Source organism: Schizophyllum commune, assembly GCF_000143185.2.
Source record: "Schizophyllum commune H4-8 unplaced genomic scaffold SCHCOscaffold_10, whole genome shotgun sequence".
Taxonomy (NCBI): domain Eukaryota; kingdom Fungi; phylum Basidiomycota; class Agaricomycetes; order Agaricales; family Schizophyllaceae; genus Schizophyllum; species Schizophyllum commune.
In genome coordinates, this window is record NW_026089547.1 from 1,067,556 (window position 1) to 1,083,351 (window position 15,796).

General features: G+C 56.0%; 4 protein-coding genes across 4 annotated transcripts; 2 read left to right on the forward strand and 2 right to left on the reverse strand.

The window, feature by feature from the left end:
• Positions 1–10: 10 nt before the first annotated feature.
• On the reverse strand, positions 11–7,284 carry SCHCODRAFT_02587698 (Sec63-domain-containing protein). Its single transcript, XM_050343967.1, has 13 exons — positions 5,706–7,284; positions 3,957–5,652; positions 3,860–3,908; positions 3,635–3,809; positions 3,562–3,585; positions 3,422–3,507; positions 2,629–3,370; positions 2,322–2,578; positions 1,564–2,272; positions 1,357–1,513; positions 1,243–1,305; positions 762–1,189; positions 11–699 (listed from the first exon to the last, which is right to left on the reverse strand). The coding sequence occupies exons 1-13, from the start codon at positions 7,257–7,259 to the stop codon at positions 160–162; spliced, it is 6,480 nt and encodes a 2,159-aa protein (XP_050198520.1). The 5' UTR covers positions 7,260–7,284; the 3' UTR covers positions 11–159.
• Positions 7,285–7,706: 422 nt separating this feature from the next.
• SCHCODRAFT_02601998 (uncharacterized protein) lies at positions 7,707–9,252 on the forward strand (the record flags this gene model as incomplete). Its single annotated transcript, XM_003028924.2, has 6 exons — positions 7,707–8,277; positions 8,334–8,516; positions 8,636–8,690; positions 8,719–8,845; positions 9,073–9,163; positions 9,221–9,252. The coding sequence occupies 6 exons, from the start codon at positions 7,707–7,709 to the stop codon at positions 9,250–9,252; spliced, it is 1,059 nt and encodes a 352-aa protein (XP_003028970.1).
• Positions 9,253–9,295: 43 nt separating this feature from the next.
• On the forward strand, positions 9,296–10,396 carry SCHCODRAFT_02513768 (SET domain-containing protein; the record flags this gene model as incomplete). Its single annotated transcript, XM_050343299.1, has 8 exons — positions 9,296–9,407; positions 9,453–9,512; positions 9,566–9,693; positions 9,741–9,819; positions 9,871–9,916; positions 9,967–10,097; positions 10,153–10,194; positions 10,254–10,396. Coding segments are annotated over 8 exons (741 nt in total), but the record flags the coding sequence as incomplete, so codon positions are not given.
• Positions 10,397–10,767: 371 nt separating this feature from the next.
• SCHCODRAFT_02512506 (ATP-dependent DNA helicase) lies at positions 10,768–15,672 on the reverse strand (the record flags this gene model as incomplete). Its single annotated transcript, XM_050343271.1, has 14 exons — positions 10,768–12,145; positions 12,838–13,181; positions 13,230–13,581; positions 13,632–13,692; positions 13,749–13,890; positions 14,016–14,068; positions 14,129–14,452; positions 14,500–14,633; positions 14,689–14,743; positions 14,793–14,862; positions 14,924–15,051; positions 15,108–15,227; positions 15,276–15,328; positions 15,386–15,672. The coding sequence occupies 14 exons, from the start codon at positions 15,670–15,672 to the stop codon at positions 10,768–10,770; spliced, it is 3,501 nt and encodes a 1,166-aa protein (XP_050198522.1).
• Between the last annotated feature and the right edge of the window lie 124 nt (positions 15,673–15,796).

Genomic DNA, 15,796 nt, shown 5'->3' on the forward strand with positions numbered 1-15,796 from the left:
CAAATATGCGCAAATAGGTAATTGTTTCCTTCAAAGGCTTGTCTCTTTGAGGATTTGTTGAACCCACAAGGCTGGGAGAGTGGGCCATTAGAGAGATACTACTGATACATGTCCAAAAGCAAACAACACAGCGCGATACAAAACACAGCAGAATACCGTCTACTCTTCCATGTCCTCATCAGAATCATCATCATCGTCGCTATCTTCGCCCTCTGCCACGTCGACGGGCTCGAGAGGGATGTCGTGGTCCGCACCAACATAGGAGTCGCAGATGACGAACAGCTTCAGGTTGTGCTGACCCTTCGTCAACGTGAACTCCAACTTGACGTTCAGCGCCTTGTTGAAGGTGACCTTTTTGATGACCAGCAGCTGTCGCGTATTTGGTTCGCCGACAACGAGCCACCAATTGACCATCTTCTTTGCTGGATAAAACGGCGCGACGACGATCTGCTCGTCATCCTCGTCGTCCTCGTCCACGTCGCGGGCGAGAGTGACTTTTAGGTGGATGGGTGCGCCGGCAGTGTACTCGCCCTTCACCAGCTCGTACGAGACATCGAGGTTTGGGAAGGCATTGGCCATGACGGCAACGTCGCGCGTCTGCGCAGCGTCCATCTGCAACAGCTCCGTCCGCTGGTCGTCGTCCATCTGCTGGAAGTCGTAGATGTTCTCGATGCCTGCAGCCTGGAAGCGTTTGATGACCTGCGAGAACACGGAAGTCAGCAATGAGGGCGTAAGCTGATATCAACGAGGCCGTTGCTCACCTCCGGCTCGAAGTGCGGCAATTGTTTCAATGGCGAGTCCGTCTCCCACATCGCCTGCACACACATCTGCGACAAGTCCATCGCCCCAAGCGCATTCAGCCATGCGTTCGACGACATGACATCAACGCAGGCGGATAGCAAGTTGAGCACCTTTTCCAACACGAGCACCTGGTCGGCAGCAAGGTCTGGCGGCAATTGGATGCGCGAGAAGTGCGCCTGGAGCAGCAGGAAGGTCTTGAAGTGCGGTGCCTCGTAGTTGACAGAGTCGACCTTGACGGGCACGCGCTCGTAGATGCGACGCAGCAAGACGTCTTCGTGCCGGCGGATGGGGATCATCTCGAACTCGGCGGAAGAAGCGACAACCTCGAGCAAGCCCTTCAACTTCGTGCGCTCCTTTAGCGACAAGTTGTAGACCTCGACGGTGACGTCTGTAGAGGAAACGGTTAGCGCAATATAGGAAAGGGTTCGGGATCAAACTCACAAGAGATGTTGTAGTACGCCGCGATCATACCCAAGTTCAGGGCAGTGACGTCCATCTCGTCCTCTTAACAGATTTATCAGTTAACGGACAGTACGCTGAGCAAGTGTGACATACCGATCGCGATGCACTGCGAATTCTGCAAGTCGCTCAACGTGTTCTCCACCAACTCGGACAGGTGGTCGGACAAGTGCTGGTGGCTGACGTTGTGCAAGTTGTAGTAGTTCGGGTTCTGCGTCATCCGCCTGTAGAAGTACGTCCACGTCAAGATATCCTGACAGCCCGTTAACACCGTTCCCCAGGAGGATACTACAACGAACTCACCATCGCATCCTGTTTGTTCTCGATCGTCTTCACCGCGATCTCCGCAAGGAAGTAATCGTGAATCATGTTCGTCGGCAGGTGGGACTCGATGGGCAGGCCCTCCGCGAGAAACTTCTTGTAGAAGTCCTTGCGCGTCTGCTGACACATGAGCACGCAGCGACTCCGGTCGTCCTCTCTTGGACGGCAGGCACGGCCCATCATCTGCAGAACGTCCATGATCGGGTAGTCGAGGTACCGGTGCTCCTTGCCCTCGTAGTACTGGACACCCATGATGATGACCATGTAGCTGGCAACGGGAAGACTCCACGCGGTGTCCTTGCTCGCCACAAGCACCTGGATGGCACCAGACTCGAAGATACGCTGTACGATGCGCTTGTCCTGCTTGCTCAACGCTTCGTGGTAGTAGCCGATGCCGTGCTTCATACACTCCTTCAGGCCCTCGTCCGACAAGCGGTCCAAGTGAGGCTGAATGGCTTCGAGGTCGGCATTGAGGAACCGGTCAGGGTTGTCATCGGCAGAGCAATGTGTGAGAAGGACGTCCACAGTGAGGCGACATTGGCGACGAGATGGCACAAAGATGATGGTCGGCTTGGTTGGTGCGTACTCTGTGATTGCCAAGTAAGCGGGCTTCGACATCGCAATCATAAGGGAGGGGAAGTGGGGGATGGTGAAGGACTGAATGTGGATATCCATGTCAAGAGGACGAGCACTACGAAAGGGGTCAGCCGAAGGAGTAGGAGGGCAATTCGTTCGCGTACCTTGGCGAGAAGTTGAAGATATCGTGTGAAGGGGCGCCGATCCACTCTCCAAGGTCGCGAGCATTGGCCAAGGACACACCGCAGGCAACGATGCGAGTCTTGATCTCCGTCTGCGCAGACACGTATCTTGTGCGAGACAAGATGACCTCGTAGGTGGGCCCGACCTCGCCACCGACTTGCTGTACCTCGTCCGCGATAATCAAACCAATGTTCTGCACGTTCTTTCGCTGACGCCATCTACGGGAGATAACATCCCACTGGGTCGAGGTCAGAACTACTCCGAAGCGACAAAGCCTGGGCAACTCACTTGGGTAGGCGTGCAGACGATGACGTCTCCCTTTTCCAACAAGCGAAGGTCTGCGCTGGTCTCACCGGTGAGACTGACGATCTCCTTTCCCCCTTGTAGCTTGGAGAACTTGGCCTGCCACTCTGCTACCCGCATATCCACCATCTCCTGGAACGGTTCGATGCACACTGCCCGCGGCTGTTCGCGCTTGCTCCATAGGCGCAGAAGAGCGAACTCGGCGCAGACAGTCTTGCCGCTGCCGGTAGGTGCGCCGATGAAGACGTTCTCATCGGTGGTGTACAACGCCTGGAACACCTGCGTCTGAATCTTGTTGAACGTCTTGATCTCCGAGGAGTAGATGCTCTCGAACTCCTTGTTGTGGAGTGCGGACAGCGGGAGCGGCTGGAGGTCGAGGAGAGGGGTGGGTGGTGGGAACTTCTCCGGCAGGATGAGGTACTTGAAGGATATGGGCAGGCGCGTCTCGGCGTGGAGCCAGCGCTCAGACACGACCGAGATGTAGTAGTTGGGGGGAACGGGCTCAAACATCGGCACAGTGAGGGTGACGTTGTGCTCATCCTCCGCATAACGCTGACGCAGGACAAACTGGTCGTGGAAGAGGATGATCTCGCCATCAACGTCCTCGACAAGGATGAAGAACGACTCCGACGTGCCGTGGTACTTCTCGTCCCATCGGAAGTCAGGCGTGATGGTTAGGTCGATGCGCAGAAGCGAGCGGGTGATGGGCTGAACCTGTGCCTGCAATCTAGAAAAGTACATGAGTATTGTTGGCCTAAGACGACTTGGCGGCACCTACTGAAGCTTCGGGAAGCTGTGGACCAGGCGGTGAACCTTGTTGCCCTGGGCCGGGATGCCAATCAACTCGCCAATTTCGGGCGGGCTCTGCATAATGAAATCAGCACTCGTCCGATATGGATGGTATCGTGTAGTCCTTACCAAATCGAAGTAGCGGTACCAAGGCTACACTTGAGTCAGCACGAAAGCGACAACCAAATGTAAGAATACGCACGAATTGCTTGCCCTCAGCCTTGCGAATGACCTGAGGATGCACATCCGGGAACTGGCGCAAAGGCGTCATAGAACCCCACATTCGCTTCTCAACCATCTTGCAAAGGTCCAAGCACGCCTTCGCAGGAACAGCCCATCCACGCTTGAGGCAGATCTCGAACATGGCACGAAGGATACTATGGAAAGGTCAGAACGACTGGACTTCCGAGGATAGCGAAATACTCACCGGCCGGCTGACTGTTGAATGAAGACCATGTCGGCGACCAAGACGAAGCCTAAGAGGGATGTGAGTAATATGCCCCTTGAATACCTACGCGACATACCATCGAGCTTCAATCGCGAGATGTACGCCTGCAGCAACACATTGATCTTTGCTGCCGGCTCCTCCACGCTCTCCTTCACCGGGATGGGTACACGCTCGAGCAGTTTAGCCAACTCAATCTTCTCTTCCTGCCGCACCGGAATGAGCTTGAACTCGTTCGACAGCGCGAACACCCTGAACAGCTCAATCGTCGACATCGTCGGCCGCAAGTGCTTGTTGTACACCAGCATCGAGTTGTGCGTGACGTAGAAGTACGACGCGATCCGGCCGAGCTCGGTGCTGTGGAAGCGCCCGGTAGCGCGCTCGTACTTCAGAAGCTGGCTCTTCTCGAGAAGCGTAGCCGCCGAGTGCACGATATCCGCGCGCTTCTGCACGAGCCCAACGTCGTCAACCTGGTAGTCCACGCCGACGCTGTATAGCGACGGGTCCTTGAGCATGCGGACATACAGGTAGGTGTACCCCAGCCACTGCACGGCCTCGTCGCGGTTGCGGATAGTCCCGAGCACAATCTCGGCGTTCAAATTGTCCGCCAGCTTCGCGACGAACTGCGACTCGATGGGCAGCTGCTGGTTCATCAAGCTCAGGTAGTACTGCAGCTCGGAGTGGTTCGTGATGATGACACCCTCGCCGAACGTGTCGTACTGCGGGCGACCGGCGCGACCGAGCATCTGGAGCACATCCTGCGAGGACAGCTCGGTCCAGCGGCCCTTCTCGGGGTTGTAGATCTGCGTGCCCTTGATGATGACAGTGTGCGCAGGCAGATTGACACCCCAAGCGAGCGTAGCGGTACAGAGCAAGACCTGGATGTGACCCTCGGCGAAAAGCTCTTCCACGAGCGAACGGTCCTCGCGGGACATACCGGCGTGATGGATACCAAAGCCGAAGGGGAGGATGTCGGCGAGAACGGGATCCTTCACGCTAGACGCCATCTCCAGGAGAATCTCGCGCGTGCTGCTCTCCGGGCGTACGAACTGGGTAATCGTCTCCTTGTCGACGGCCGTGTCGCGCAGGTACTTGGCGGTCTTGCCCGTCTCCTTGCGAGAGTGCACGAAGACAAGCGTCTGGTTCTTGCCCGCCTGATCAAGCACCTTCTCGTAGCAGACCTCGTTCATGACCTGATACCGCTTGATCGCCTTTTTCTCCGTGACGCCGATGAACTGCTGCTGAAGCGTACAGGGGCGGTACGACGCATCGAAGTAGAAGAGGCCCTTGGACTCGTCGACGCGAAGAAACGCTGCGACATCCTTGTAATTGGGGAGTGTGGCCGACAACCCAACCAAACGAACGTACTCGTTCGTCTGCTCCATACGCCGGATGGTACGCGCGATAACAGCCTCCAAGACGGGTCCACGATCGTCGTGCAGAAGGTGGATCTCGTCGATGATAATGAGGCGGACGAGGTTCGTGTAGCTGGTATCGGTGCTCTTGCGGGTAATGACATCCCACTTCTCGGGCGTAGTGACGATGATCTGCGTCTCGGATATCTGCTGCTTCGTCATTTGGGAGTCACCGGTAAGCTCGCCGACTTTGATGCCGAAGACCTTCAAACGGGCTGAGAAGTTGCCGACCATCTCCTGTACCAAGGCCTTCATGGGTGCGATGTAAACGATCTTGAAGGCGTCGAGGTCGAACGTGCCGGTGGCTTCGTCGCGGTACTTCGCAAGCTCATTCAAAATGGTCAACATGGCGACGTTCGTCTGTATATCATGGTTAGGTTCGTTTGATTAGGCGAACGAAGAATGATACATGCCTTTCCCGCACCGGTAGGTGCACAGAGAAGCAATGGTTCATCCGTGCCAAAAGCAACGGGGAAAAGCTTGCTTTGAATCTGGTTCAAGCGCGGGACGGTGAACGCCTCTCGTGCCCACGCCGGGAGCGCCTCAACGGGCACGATCTCGGAGGGGGCAGGCTCCTTCTTCTTCGGCGCCGGGACGTGAATCTCCTCGTAACCTTTTCGCGAGCGCTTGAACGAGCCTTCGGGCAGCTTGCACTTCTTGTTTGACATAAGGTGACCACCCTGGCTGAAAGCCATGCTCTCGAGGTCGAGTACGCGCTTTGGCTGAACCGTGCTGCCAGGAGCCAGCGTCGCCGTCTTGGGGACCTCAGGTTTGGCCTCGTCGACGTCCATAGCATCCCCCTTCCCAGTCTTCGCCTGCCTGTCACCGGCGAGCTCGCGCAGGATCCAGCCAACGCCCTTCTCGCGCATAGCCACCTCGACGTTGACACGCTCGTCCGCATCGCTACGCATGAGCTTTGTGCACCAGAAGATGACATCGCGGTTCTTGAGAAACTTGGTGATGATGTGGAAGCTCTGGTACTCGAAGAGGTCCATGAGCTGGTTCTCGCAATCGCGCAAGCTGGACTCAGAACCGAGGATGGAGATGACAGCAGATGCTTTGTCGGCGGCAGTGACGGGGTCGGGGTAGGCTTCTGAGATCTGGCGTTGAACCCAGAAACCGTCGATTTCGTGTGGGGCGACAATGTCCTTGTCGGCTTTGTCCTTCTTCGTCTTCGAACCCTCCCCCCCGATCACAAGCGCCTCGTCCTCCCCTTCCGCACCCTCGGCTGGGGCCTCTGCGTCTTCTTCTTCCTCTTCTTCGTCAGACTCCTCTCCAATCTCAAAGCCTTCGTCCTCCTCTTCGTCTTGCTCCTCCTCGTCGAACACGACGGCAACACCGACGTCGTCGTCGATCTCCGTCTCCTTCTTCTCTGCGTCGGGGTCGGCCATAGTCTCGTCCTCGTCGCCGTAGTCAGTTATCTTCTTCGACAGAGATAGCAGCTGCGAGAACTGCTCGGACGACAGAGGGCCGACAACTTCCTCGATCTCCTTCTTCTTGTCGAAGTCCTTGACCGCCTCGTTCTTCAACACCTCGAGCACTACGTCCGTGGCGCTTCGTACGACGTCAGGTGCTTCGTCCCCTAGGGCAGAGTTGACTGCAGCAAGCATGAGGGAGTAGATCTCGCGGGTCTCGGCGGTGCGGGGGCGGTATGTGAGGTCCTCAAGGTCCTGGGTCGCCTCAATGATGTCTGCAGCCATGAACCGAGAGGACTCGGCCTTCCGCTTGACCTTGTCGGCGACTTCAGTGCGGTCTGCTGCCTTTTTCTTCTTCTTCTCGATGTCCTTGGGTGCTTCCCGCAGGGCTCGGGAGCCCATGTCTTTGGGGTCGATGCGCCCCGCCAGTGAAGTCGGTGCGCCATCCGGTTCCTTGTCGCGTCTAGGGAGCGCAGAGCGGTCTGCGGTGAGGACAAGGGACGAGATGTCCCCGTAGTTGTAGCCAGACAGCTTTTTCCCCTGGCCCGACATCGTCAGTGTTCTGGGGAAGGAGAGCGATGACCAAGAAGGGAACAACAACGCGTCGCGAAAAGTTTCGGCGACGCCACCGGGATGCTGTCCAAATACGGCAGGTGCCTCGGAAAGCATGATCCACTTGCTCCTCTCTTCGCCCCAGCGGCCTTCGTCTTCTGAAACTCCATATATTCATTCTTTCTATCCTTGACTAACACTAATGCTCAAAAAAGCGTGTGCGAGCTGTACGTTCGTCTCTGACAACCATGTGTGACAAAAGTGTGACCACACGTGATCCAATCAACCGCGACATTCGAATCTCGAACATGAACTTGTTTCTTCACGAGAGCCACTGTTCTGCGTTCTGACGATCTTCGTGCGCCTTTCCTACATTTCTCTGACTACTTGCGCTACTCAGTGTACGACCTCGTTGACCTTTCCGGGGCTTCTTGGACGCGTTGCGCTATGTTGAATACCTCTGGTTTGGCGGCCTCGAACCGTCAAGCTCCTCTTCGTGCGTTCAGTAATGGCGAAGAAGGGACACCAGAACTAGTCGCAAGGGTACTCAGGAAAGTATGGCATAACTTCTCACAATGGAAGAAGGATATGGCCAGAAGATCGCTTCGCTCACTGCAACCGACAACACCTCCTTGGGATGGGATGTCGCTGCTTCCCTCTATACCGGTTCCCACAACAAATACGCCGTTGCATGACAAGCAAGCTCAATCTAGAGGCTTTACCGTCTTGGACTTCACCGACGACGGCGACTTCGCCCAGGATCCTTGGATACTGCAAGGTGGCTGCATTATGGACGCGCCAAAATCCTTCGACAGCGTCCCAGTGTACGAGAACTTCACCCCCGCCGACCGCAGCATCTACGTCGGCAACGACAACAACGACGTACCCTACGTGCGCCTTAGAAACAGCAATGATATTTCCTACGTGCGGTACATCGACGATCCAAAATACGATGCTGCACGGGAGCTCGACGACTGGCATGGCACGCTGGCTTGGATGGATATCAAGGACCACGACTGTAAGCTCTGTTTGGCGTCAATATGCGATTGCGGTGGTCTTCATCCCAATTTTTAGTCGCATTGCTCGTCCTTGAAACCGCTCGCCGGTTGTTCTTGGATCACGGCATCTCATACGAGCAGCAACAGGCAACGGATATTCTGCCGTTACCCTTGTTTACTGCAACGGACGTGGACACCGGTGTCACTCGACCAGGTTTATTGGACGAATACACAAAACGGTCCGTCGATGTCGATCAATGTACGCTTGTGATGCGCGACTGAATAGCGCACCCTCGTAGGGATCTTTCGCCGTTCCCAAGGACAGGCTTGGATCGAATACAGACTTCCCATGATTTTGCAACGACCTTCAACGCTCAGATCACGTCCTTCTGTCCATCCGTCAATTGCATAACACCGAATTGCCCTACTCACAGTGAGGCTATGAACTTGCCCTCACTAAGCACGCACTCACTAGAGAAACTAGACTATGAGTACGACCCCGCCCTACGCATCGCTCCATACGCCGCAAATGCCCCACCAAGAGGGTCCTGCGGCCCGACTTGCTACCGAGAGTCCGCACTCGCCGAAGTGAGTACACATGAAGACTCAATATTCGCCCACTAACGGGTGCGCCGGTCATGCAAGGCTGTTTCTTGGGAACCGGATGACTACAGCTTGCTCAGGACGATTTTAGAGGTTTCCCCCGAAGCCTCTCCTTGCGATCTCTCTGTCGTATGTCTAAAGCCCTGCAATGAGGCGAGTAGTGATTACTTGGCCTCGCAGGCCCCGCGTCCATACTTACTCAAGATTATCAGGTCCATCGACTTGCGAAGTTCATCACCAAGAGCTTTCCTGCTCCGCGCATTCCTCTCCCATCGAAGCCTCTGCCATTGATCGAGTTTAGAGGTAAGTATGTCCTGCGTTATTCACTAGACGGATGTAGGATACTGATGACTTCCGAAGATACCTCGGAGCTCATGCTCTTCTCCCCGTAAGGCGAGTTCTTTTCGACCTACTCTTTTCTCACGCCGCACCAGGAATCCTCCTTGCAGTCATGTAGGTCCCTGTACTCGCAAGAACGACTGCCCGTGCGCAATAAACCGTGCGCATTGCACGCGTGTATGTCGATGTCACCTACAATGTGTGTATAGTCTTGCCCCACATCCACTAAGAGAGTCGCTGATTAGTTTGTCAGGCACACGACGCTGGACGGGCTGCAAATGTACGCCGGGTGAGGAGGGACATGCTTGTGGAGGTTTGTGCTCTCCATCCCGACAATCGGACTACTGTATACTGACGTGACTTCAGACAAGCGCGCCTGCCCCTGCCATCTCGCGTCGCGCGAATGCGATCCCGAGTTGTGCTTGGGCTGCGCAAGCAGGGACCATACGCTCGATCGCTGCAAGAATTCGCAAATTCAGCATAAGAGGCGGAAGGTCAGTTGATTGTCAAATGCTCGACAGTGACTAAGTTTGGTTCGCAGAAAACAACCCTCCGGAAGAGCCAGTTCGGTACAGGTGTCTTCGCTGCGGAGAGAATATTGGCAGGCGAGCTCATATGTGGTACGCTGCCCCTCAATGTCTCGAGTCGCCCTCGTTCATTCGATTGCGCAGAATACGTTGGCGAGCTCGTATACGACGAGACTACTCGGTCGCGAGAGTGCGTAACGTCCCTGTTCTGCGTTTGAAGCGTGGCTTACTGGGTCGTAGGCTCCTCGCCATCCATCGGCGCTCCAACTACCTTTTCGGTCTTAACCCTCAGTTCGGCATCGACGCTGTGCATGCGGGGAATGAGGCGCGGTTTGTCAATCATCGAGAGCATGACAATGTGGCTGCGTACAGTGTGTTTCTTTCTCTATCATCGAAGTAAAGACCCGCTGATGGCTGCGAACCTAGTCAAGCTCGTCAATGGCGAGCCCCGCATTGGGCTATTTGCTAGTACGTCTTTCCAGTTACATTTTTGGACTTACTTTCTGACCTCTCTCTGTGCATCTCAGACCGCACTATTAAGCCCGGCGCCGAGCTCTTCATCGACTATGGCAAGGACTTCTTCAAGGATATGGAGGCAAAGGAAGATTCGGAGCTCGAGTCGTTCGTAGATGTGTACGAGGATACGCAGGACTGGATACCTTCACAATGATACCCAGATGATACCCGCGCGCAGTCGCAAACTGCTTAGTTCCTTGACATGTCTCAAAAAACCAAGAGAAGTCGTGTTCGTTCGCGGCATGTACAAAGACCCAGGGTATATAAGAGTCAGCTACTGTACTAGACAACAGAAAGAAGCTGGAGGATACAGTAGTCTGGCGTTCGCTGGTAAAAGATAGTGGAGTCATGATAATAAAGATGGTGTATAGATATAGAGTGCATATGATACAGACGAGATTCCGGGTAGATCCACCAGACTGTCCGGGGGCGGCGCAAGAGTAGGACAGACGTTTGACAACGAGGACAGGCGTCTGACGACGAGGACAATCGCCTAACAGCGAGGGCAGACGTCTAACGACGACTTCACTTGCTCGCAAGGAACGCCCCCATGTCGCGCGCGTTCGACTGACGGCGCGGCCCGCCTCCCAGTCCCGGGCTCGGAAGCCCAGGGCTGGGCATGTCGGCCCCCAAACCAGGACTCGGCATTCCGGTCCTCAACCCAGGGCTCGGCATCCCAGTAGCCAGCGCCGCGCTCGGGAGAGCCCCAGCCGACGTCAGGCCGTTCACGTCGACGTGCAGCCCGCCAGCGCCCGATTTCAGCTCAGCACTAGGCTTGAGCTCGGCACTTGTATACGCCTGCGCGGGCGCGCTGTCGAGGCCCATGCCGACGACGCCGTCGAAGTCGCCCTCCGTCGGTGACGCGGGGTGCTCGGAGATGGCGTATACAAGAGGCAGCGCGCCAGTGAAGGACGGCGCATGAGGGGAAACGAGCGAGGGCGACTGCGTCGTGCTCGCGGATGTATCTGAAGCGCGCGAGCGGCTCGACTTGCTCGAGCTCGACGCCTTGCCCGACTTTGACTTCTTGCGCTTCTGCTTGGGAGGGGGAGGGAGGTCCGCCTGGGCATCTTGCTGCGATGCCGACGCCGACGTGCGCGATCGCGAGTCCGACCCGCCCGAACGCGAGCCCGACACGCTCGACCCGCCCTGCGCGCGCCGGCGCCCCGCGTACAGCCCGCCATCCAGATCAGCCGCGTCGGCCTCGTCCGCGTCATCCTGGGGCAAGATCGGGCTCTGGCTCGGCGCCTGCTGGAACGGCCCGAACGCGTCTACGGATAGCCGTCGGGATGCGGACATGCGCGCAGCCGGCGCGGGCTGCGTATCCACGTAGCCTTCATAGCCAGGCACGTCCCCGTCGTGCAGCTCGCCCGCCGCGATCGCCTCCGCTACGCGGCGCATTTCGCGGCGTTCGCGTCGGCGCTTGCGACGCTCCTCCTTCTGACGGCGCTCCTCCTCTTCGAGCGCACGCCGCTCAAGCTCGGCGGGGCTGATGTGCGTGAGGTCGCTGGGGTCGAGGGAAGCAGCGTCCGAGTCGAATGTAGCACTGGTGGTGGTGGACGAACGTCGGGGATCGAAGAGGGCGCCATCGTCCTCAGGCAGCTGGATAGCCTGGCGTCGCTTTCCGAAGAGATCGACGCCGCAGAGGGTGATGTTGCGTGCTCTCCTCTTCTTCCGGCGCCTACGCCCTTCACCGGGATTGGAATGGAGAGACAGGGTCTCCGCCTCCGTGTCCGTCGAGTCTGCATCGGCAAGCAGGGACTCCAGTTCGTCAGGTCGAGCGCGTCGGACGCGGTTGCGAGTGGGATCGTGGGGGTTATCGTCCTCAGCAGGCGTCCCAGGGCGCAAGCAGGGAACACAGCTCGTGAATGCCTGCAATGTATCCGACCAGGAAAAGCTTGCCATCCTGATATCCAAGAGAGTAGGGTGTTATGCAAGAAGATAGAGAGGACAAGGAGCCCAAGGAGGAAGTGGGGCGAGAAATCTTGGTCAGGGAAAGGCCACGGGCATGAGCGTGAATTTCAAGCCCGGCTATCCGGTGAAGGCTCTGCACCTCGAGGCGTGCCACGTGCACGTGTTCTCTCACGCATAAGTGGCGTGACCTGTCACAGTTCGAGTTCGTTCGCTTCTGGCAGTATACATTCGGAGAATCTGAAGCTCATTGGTGCATAGCAATGAATGGAAGACTGTATCTGTCATATAACCAGAGTGTTGATTGAGGTGCTACTTCTCAAGCCGAGGGGCGAATTAAGCCTGATAGCACCGTGAGGGTGGCTTGGAGAACGTCGTCTCTATCGCATGTATCAAAATAGGTAGCCAGTATCATATAGTCAAGAGTATCAATACAGACAAGAAGTGTGCTAGTCAGTGTCCTGCTCGGAAGATCATAGTGCTACAAAAAATTAGAAAGTATGCAAGGGCAAGGTACTACAAGCAAGAAGACGATACAAGCAAGATAGTAATGCAGGAAATCTAGTCCGATGAAGCGTGCAACAGCGAGGAGGTTCAGGATCTATGTGTGCGCACCGAGCGCAGAAAAGACAAACGTTCTGTTCAAGTGCAGTCGTGCGTCGTCGGAGCAATCGAATGGCGCTCTACACGTCCTCATCCTCATCTTCAATCACCATAGCCATCACTATGGCTTCGTCTTCCGTTTCGTCCTGACTGACCACCTCATCAAAGCTCTCCTCAGCGGTGCCAGTGCTGATCGGCACCTCAGTAGTTCTCTGCCTCACGCGCCTGCGCCCAGCATCGACCACATATCGCTGCATGATCTGAATGTCGGTGAGGTCCTCCCGCGAGGAGCGCACCATGAGCCTCTCCGCGAGCGGCCCTAGTTTCATGTACAGGTACTGGTTGCGGATCTTCTTGAACGTCGTGGTATACAGGAAGCCATCCAGATAACCGTCGACGAAGAGTTGTACAATCAATCGCTCACAATCCTTTTGCGATGCGTCAGTCTCCCGCAGCTCGTTGCAGCATCCACGTACCTCTTGATTGAGGCACGGAGAAACAGCGCCCCCAAGGGCGCGCAAATCGACGATCGCAAGCCTCTCGTCAGTCCCGCTTCGTTTCCGCTTCATTCCAACGAGCGCAACTTTGTTCGTCCTGACCATCCCCCTGGAAAGCTCGGCGAGTCCTTTGATGGTTACTTTCTGTCCCTGCGCGTGAATCTCATGCAGAACATGCAGAATCAGCCACGCATCTCCCGCGACGCTGCGTTGCTGAACAACGCCTCTCGCGCGCGTGCAATTGTCGCATCGGCCACACTCAGCGTCAGGTAGCGACTGTCCCGATGATCGAGCCCCCGCTTGTGTCTGTACGCCCGCATCGAGGAAGTACCTGCGTATCGAGTCAGCCGTAGCAAACCTTAAGTGCGTCAAAGTGCATACTGGGCAAGTAGGCGCTGGCGGCAAGTAACGAGATCTTGCGCGTACCGCAGCATCCCTCTCACTGATTCAAGGTCTTGAGTCAGCATCGCGGTCGGTGTGAATGCTGCAAGAACGCACGATCATCAACACCGGACAGCCCAGTCTTGATCAGTGCAGCTGCGTTAGCGGCGTCTTGTGCCTTGTGATACAGGATGCAGGCGGAAGGCAGGTTGTCACGTCCCGCGCGGCCGGACTCTTGGAAGTACTGCTCGAGAGTCGGCTGGCGTGCATCAGAAACAAAGGTTGTGAGCACAGGTACTGCTTCCACTGCTTCTTTGCACGTACCGGTATCTGTCCAAAGGACACGTCAGTGATTAGCCTTTCTTGCAATGGAGAGGAACAGACCGTATGGTGCATCACAAAGCGCACGTCGCGCTTGTTGATCCCGAGGCCGAAAGCTATACCAGTTTCCGTCAGAGGGTGCAGCGGATGAGGAAATATATATCAGCACGACGAACCCGAAGTTGCGCACATCACATGTATATCCCCCCGCATCCACCTCTCGTACCTCTGCTTCTTCTTACCGGTTTCCACCTCACTGTGAAAGAACGATGCCTTGATGCGCCCACCACTGTAGCGCGCGAGGCCCTTTCGTACCGTGACAGCCCAGGCTTTCGTAGGGCAGTAGATGATCCCGGATTGCCCTAGGTAGTTGTCGAGTATGAAGTGCGCCATGACCTCCGGTAGTTGTTTGTCCAGCCGCGGCTTGGGGATCACGCGATAGAGCAGATTGGGGCGTTCCAGGGGTGCCGAGAGAAACAATGTGCGTGAGGGCGTTGCCACTGAAGAGAATGTCAACGTACAATCCAAATTCGAGCCTATCCCTTACCGTCACAAATAGGGCCAAGCTTCAGCACCCTCGAGATTTCTGACCAAGACTTGCGCGTGCACGTTGCAGTCAGGCAGAGAACGGGAACATCGGGGCATAGGTCGCGTAGCTTGTCCAACTTCGAGTAAGATGCGCTACGAGAGATGCGTAAGGTAACGTCGCGCCCAGAGAATTACAAGATTTAATCACCGGAATTTGTGGCCCATGTCAGCGACGCAGTGGGCCTCGTCGATAACGATACGCGCTGGCAGAGAATTTTGTTACCAATGTGAGGCGCTAGTTGTTTGCCCTACCCAGTAAATTGTTTTGTGCGAGTGCCGAAAGGATGGTCTTCAGAGACTCGTCCACGTCGACCCGCTCGGGCTAGAAGCAACGGGTAGCAAGGATGGTGAGAACTGTTGCATACTCCAAAAACCAATCCTACCGTCGCGTAACAAATCTTGATAGGCGGTACGTGCTTGGGTAAGGTATGGTCAGCCATGGCTCGAAGACGCGCTTTGATAGTCCGAATTTCTTCGACCGGTGTTGTCGACGCCAATCCGACGGCTTCGACTTGATAGGGAAACACTGTCAGAGATACAACATGATAGGTTCAATATTTATCGCACTTTGAAGCCTCTGGGCGATGTGGAGCTGGTCGAGAACGAGAGATATTGTTGGCGAGATGACCAAGGTGCAACCGGGACGCAGGATCGCAGGCAGCTGATAGGTCAAGGACTTGCCTCCTCCTGAAGGGGTGTTCAGGAGCAGATACAGGTGAAGGAGGTAGAGCAAACCAGTCGCCGTGACGAGGAGAACGTCGTGTCCCGCCATGCTTGCCTTGATCGCCCTTGAGGCGAAAGAAGGTCAACAAGCATGCCAAAGAAGCAGTAGGTGTAACACGCACTGCTCCTGCACGGGATATAGATGCTGGTGTCCAAAGACGCTCCTCAAAGTCGGTGTAAGCTCCGATATGGGGCTGCTGTCGAAGCCGGTTCGCTCAATCTCATCGGCCTGTTGCACGTTCATGGCCTTAGTGCACATAGTCGTAGACGACCCTTGCAAGAGAAGAGAGGCTTCAGCAGCATATTCAGCCCTATGCTCCTTGAGCAGTTCGTTGCATTGCTCAGCGTATTTGCGAACGTAGTGTTCGCGTAGGCGCTCTATCTTAATTCGCGTCGTAGAGGGATCCATCTGAGACAGTCGACGACCGATGCTGAGACGTGGGTAGAAGAGAAAAATGCGGAAAGATGTCAGAAGTATAACAGCGCCTAACGAATGGGCGTCAAAACGGAGGAACGGCAGCGAAAAGACGTGA

What these genes read in the sequence shown, in the direction of transcription:
- SCHCODRAFT_02587698 (XM_050343967.1), bottom strand. Translation starts at nt 7,259, where the DNA reads ATGTCGGGCCAGGGGAAAAAGCTGTCTGGCTACAACTACGGGGACATC. An exon ending in CACCTACCGGTGCGGGAAAG is followed by an intron (nt 5,653 to 5,705) that starts GCATGTATCATT and finishes CATGATATACAG; the next exon opens with ACGAACGTCGCCATGTTGAC. An exon ending in ATCTTCAACTTCTCGCCAAG is followed by an intron (nt 2,273 to 2,321) that starts GTACGCGAACGA and finishes CCCCTTTCGTAG; the next exon opens with TGCTCGTCCTCTTGACATGG.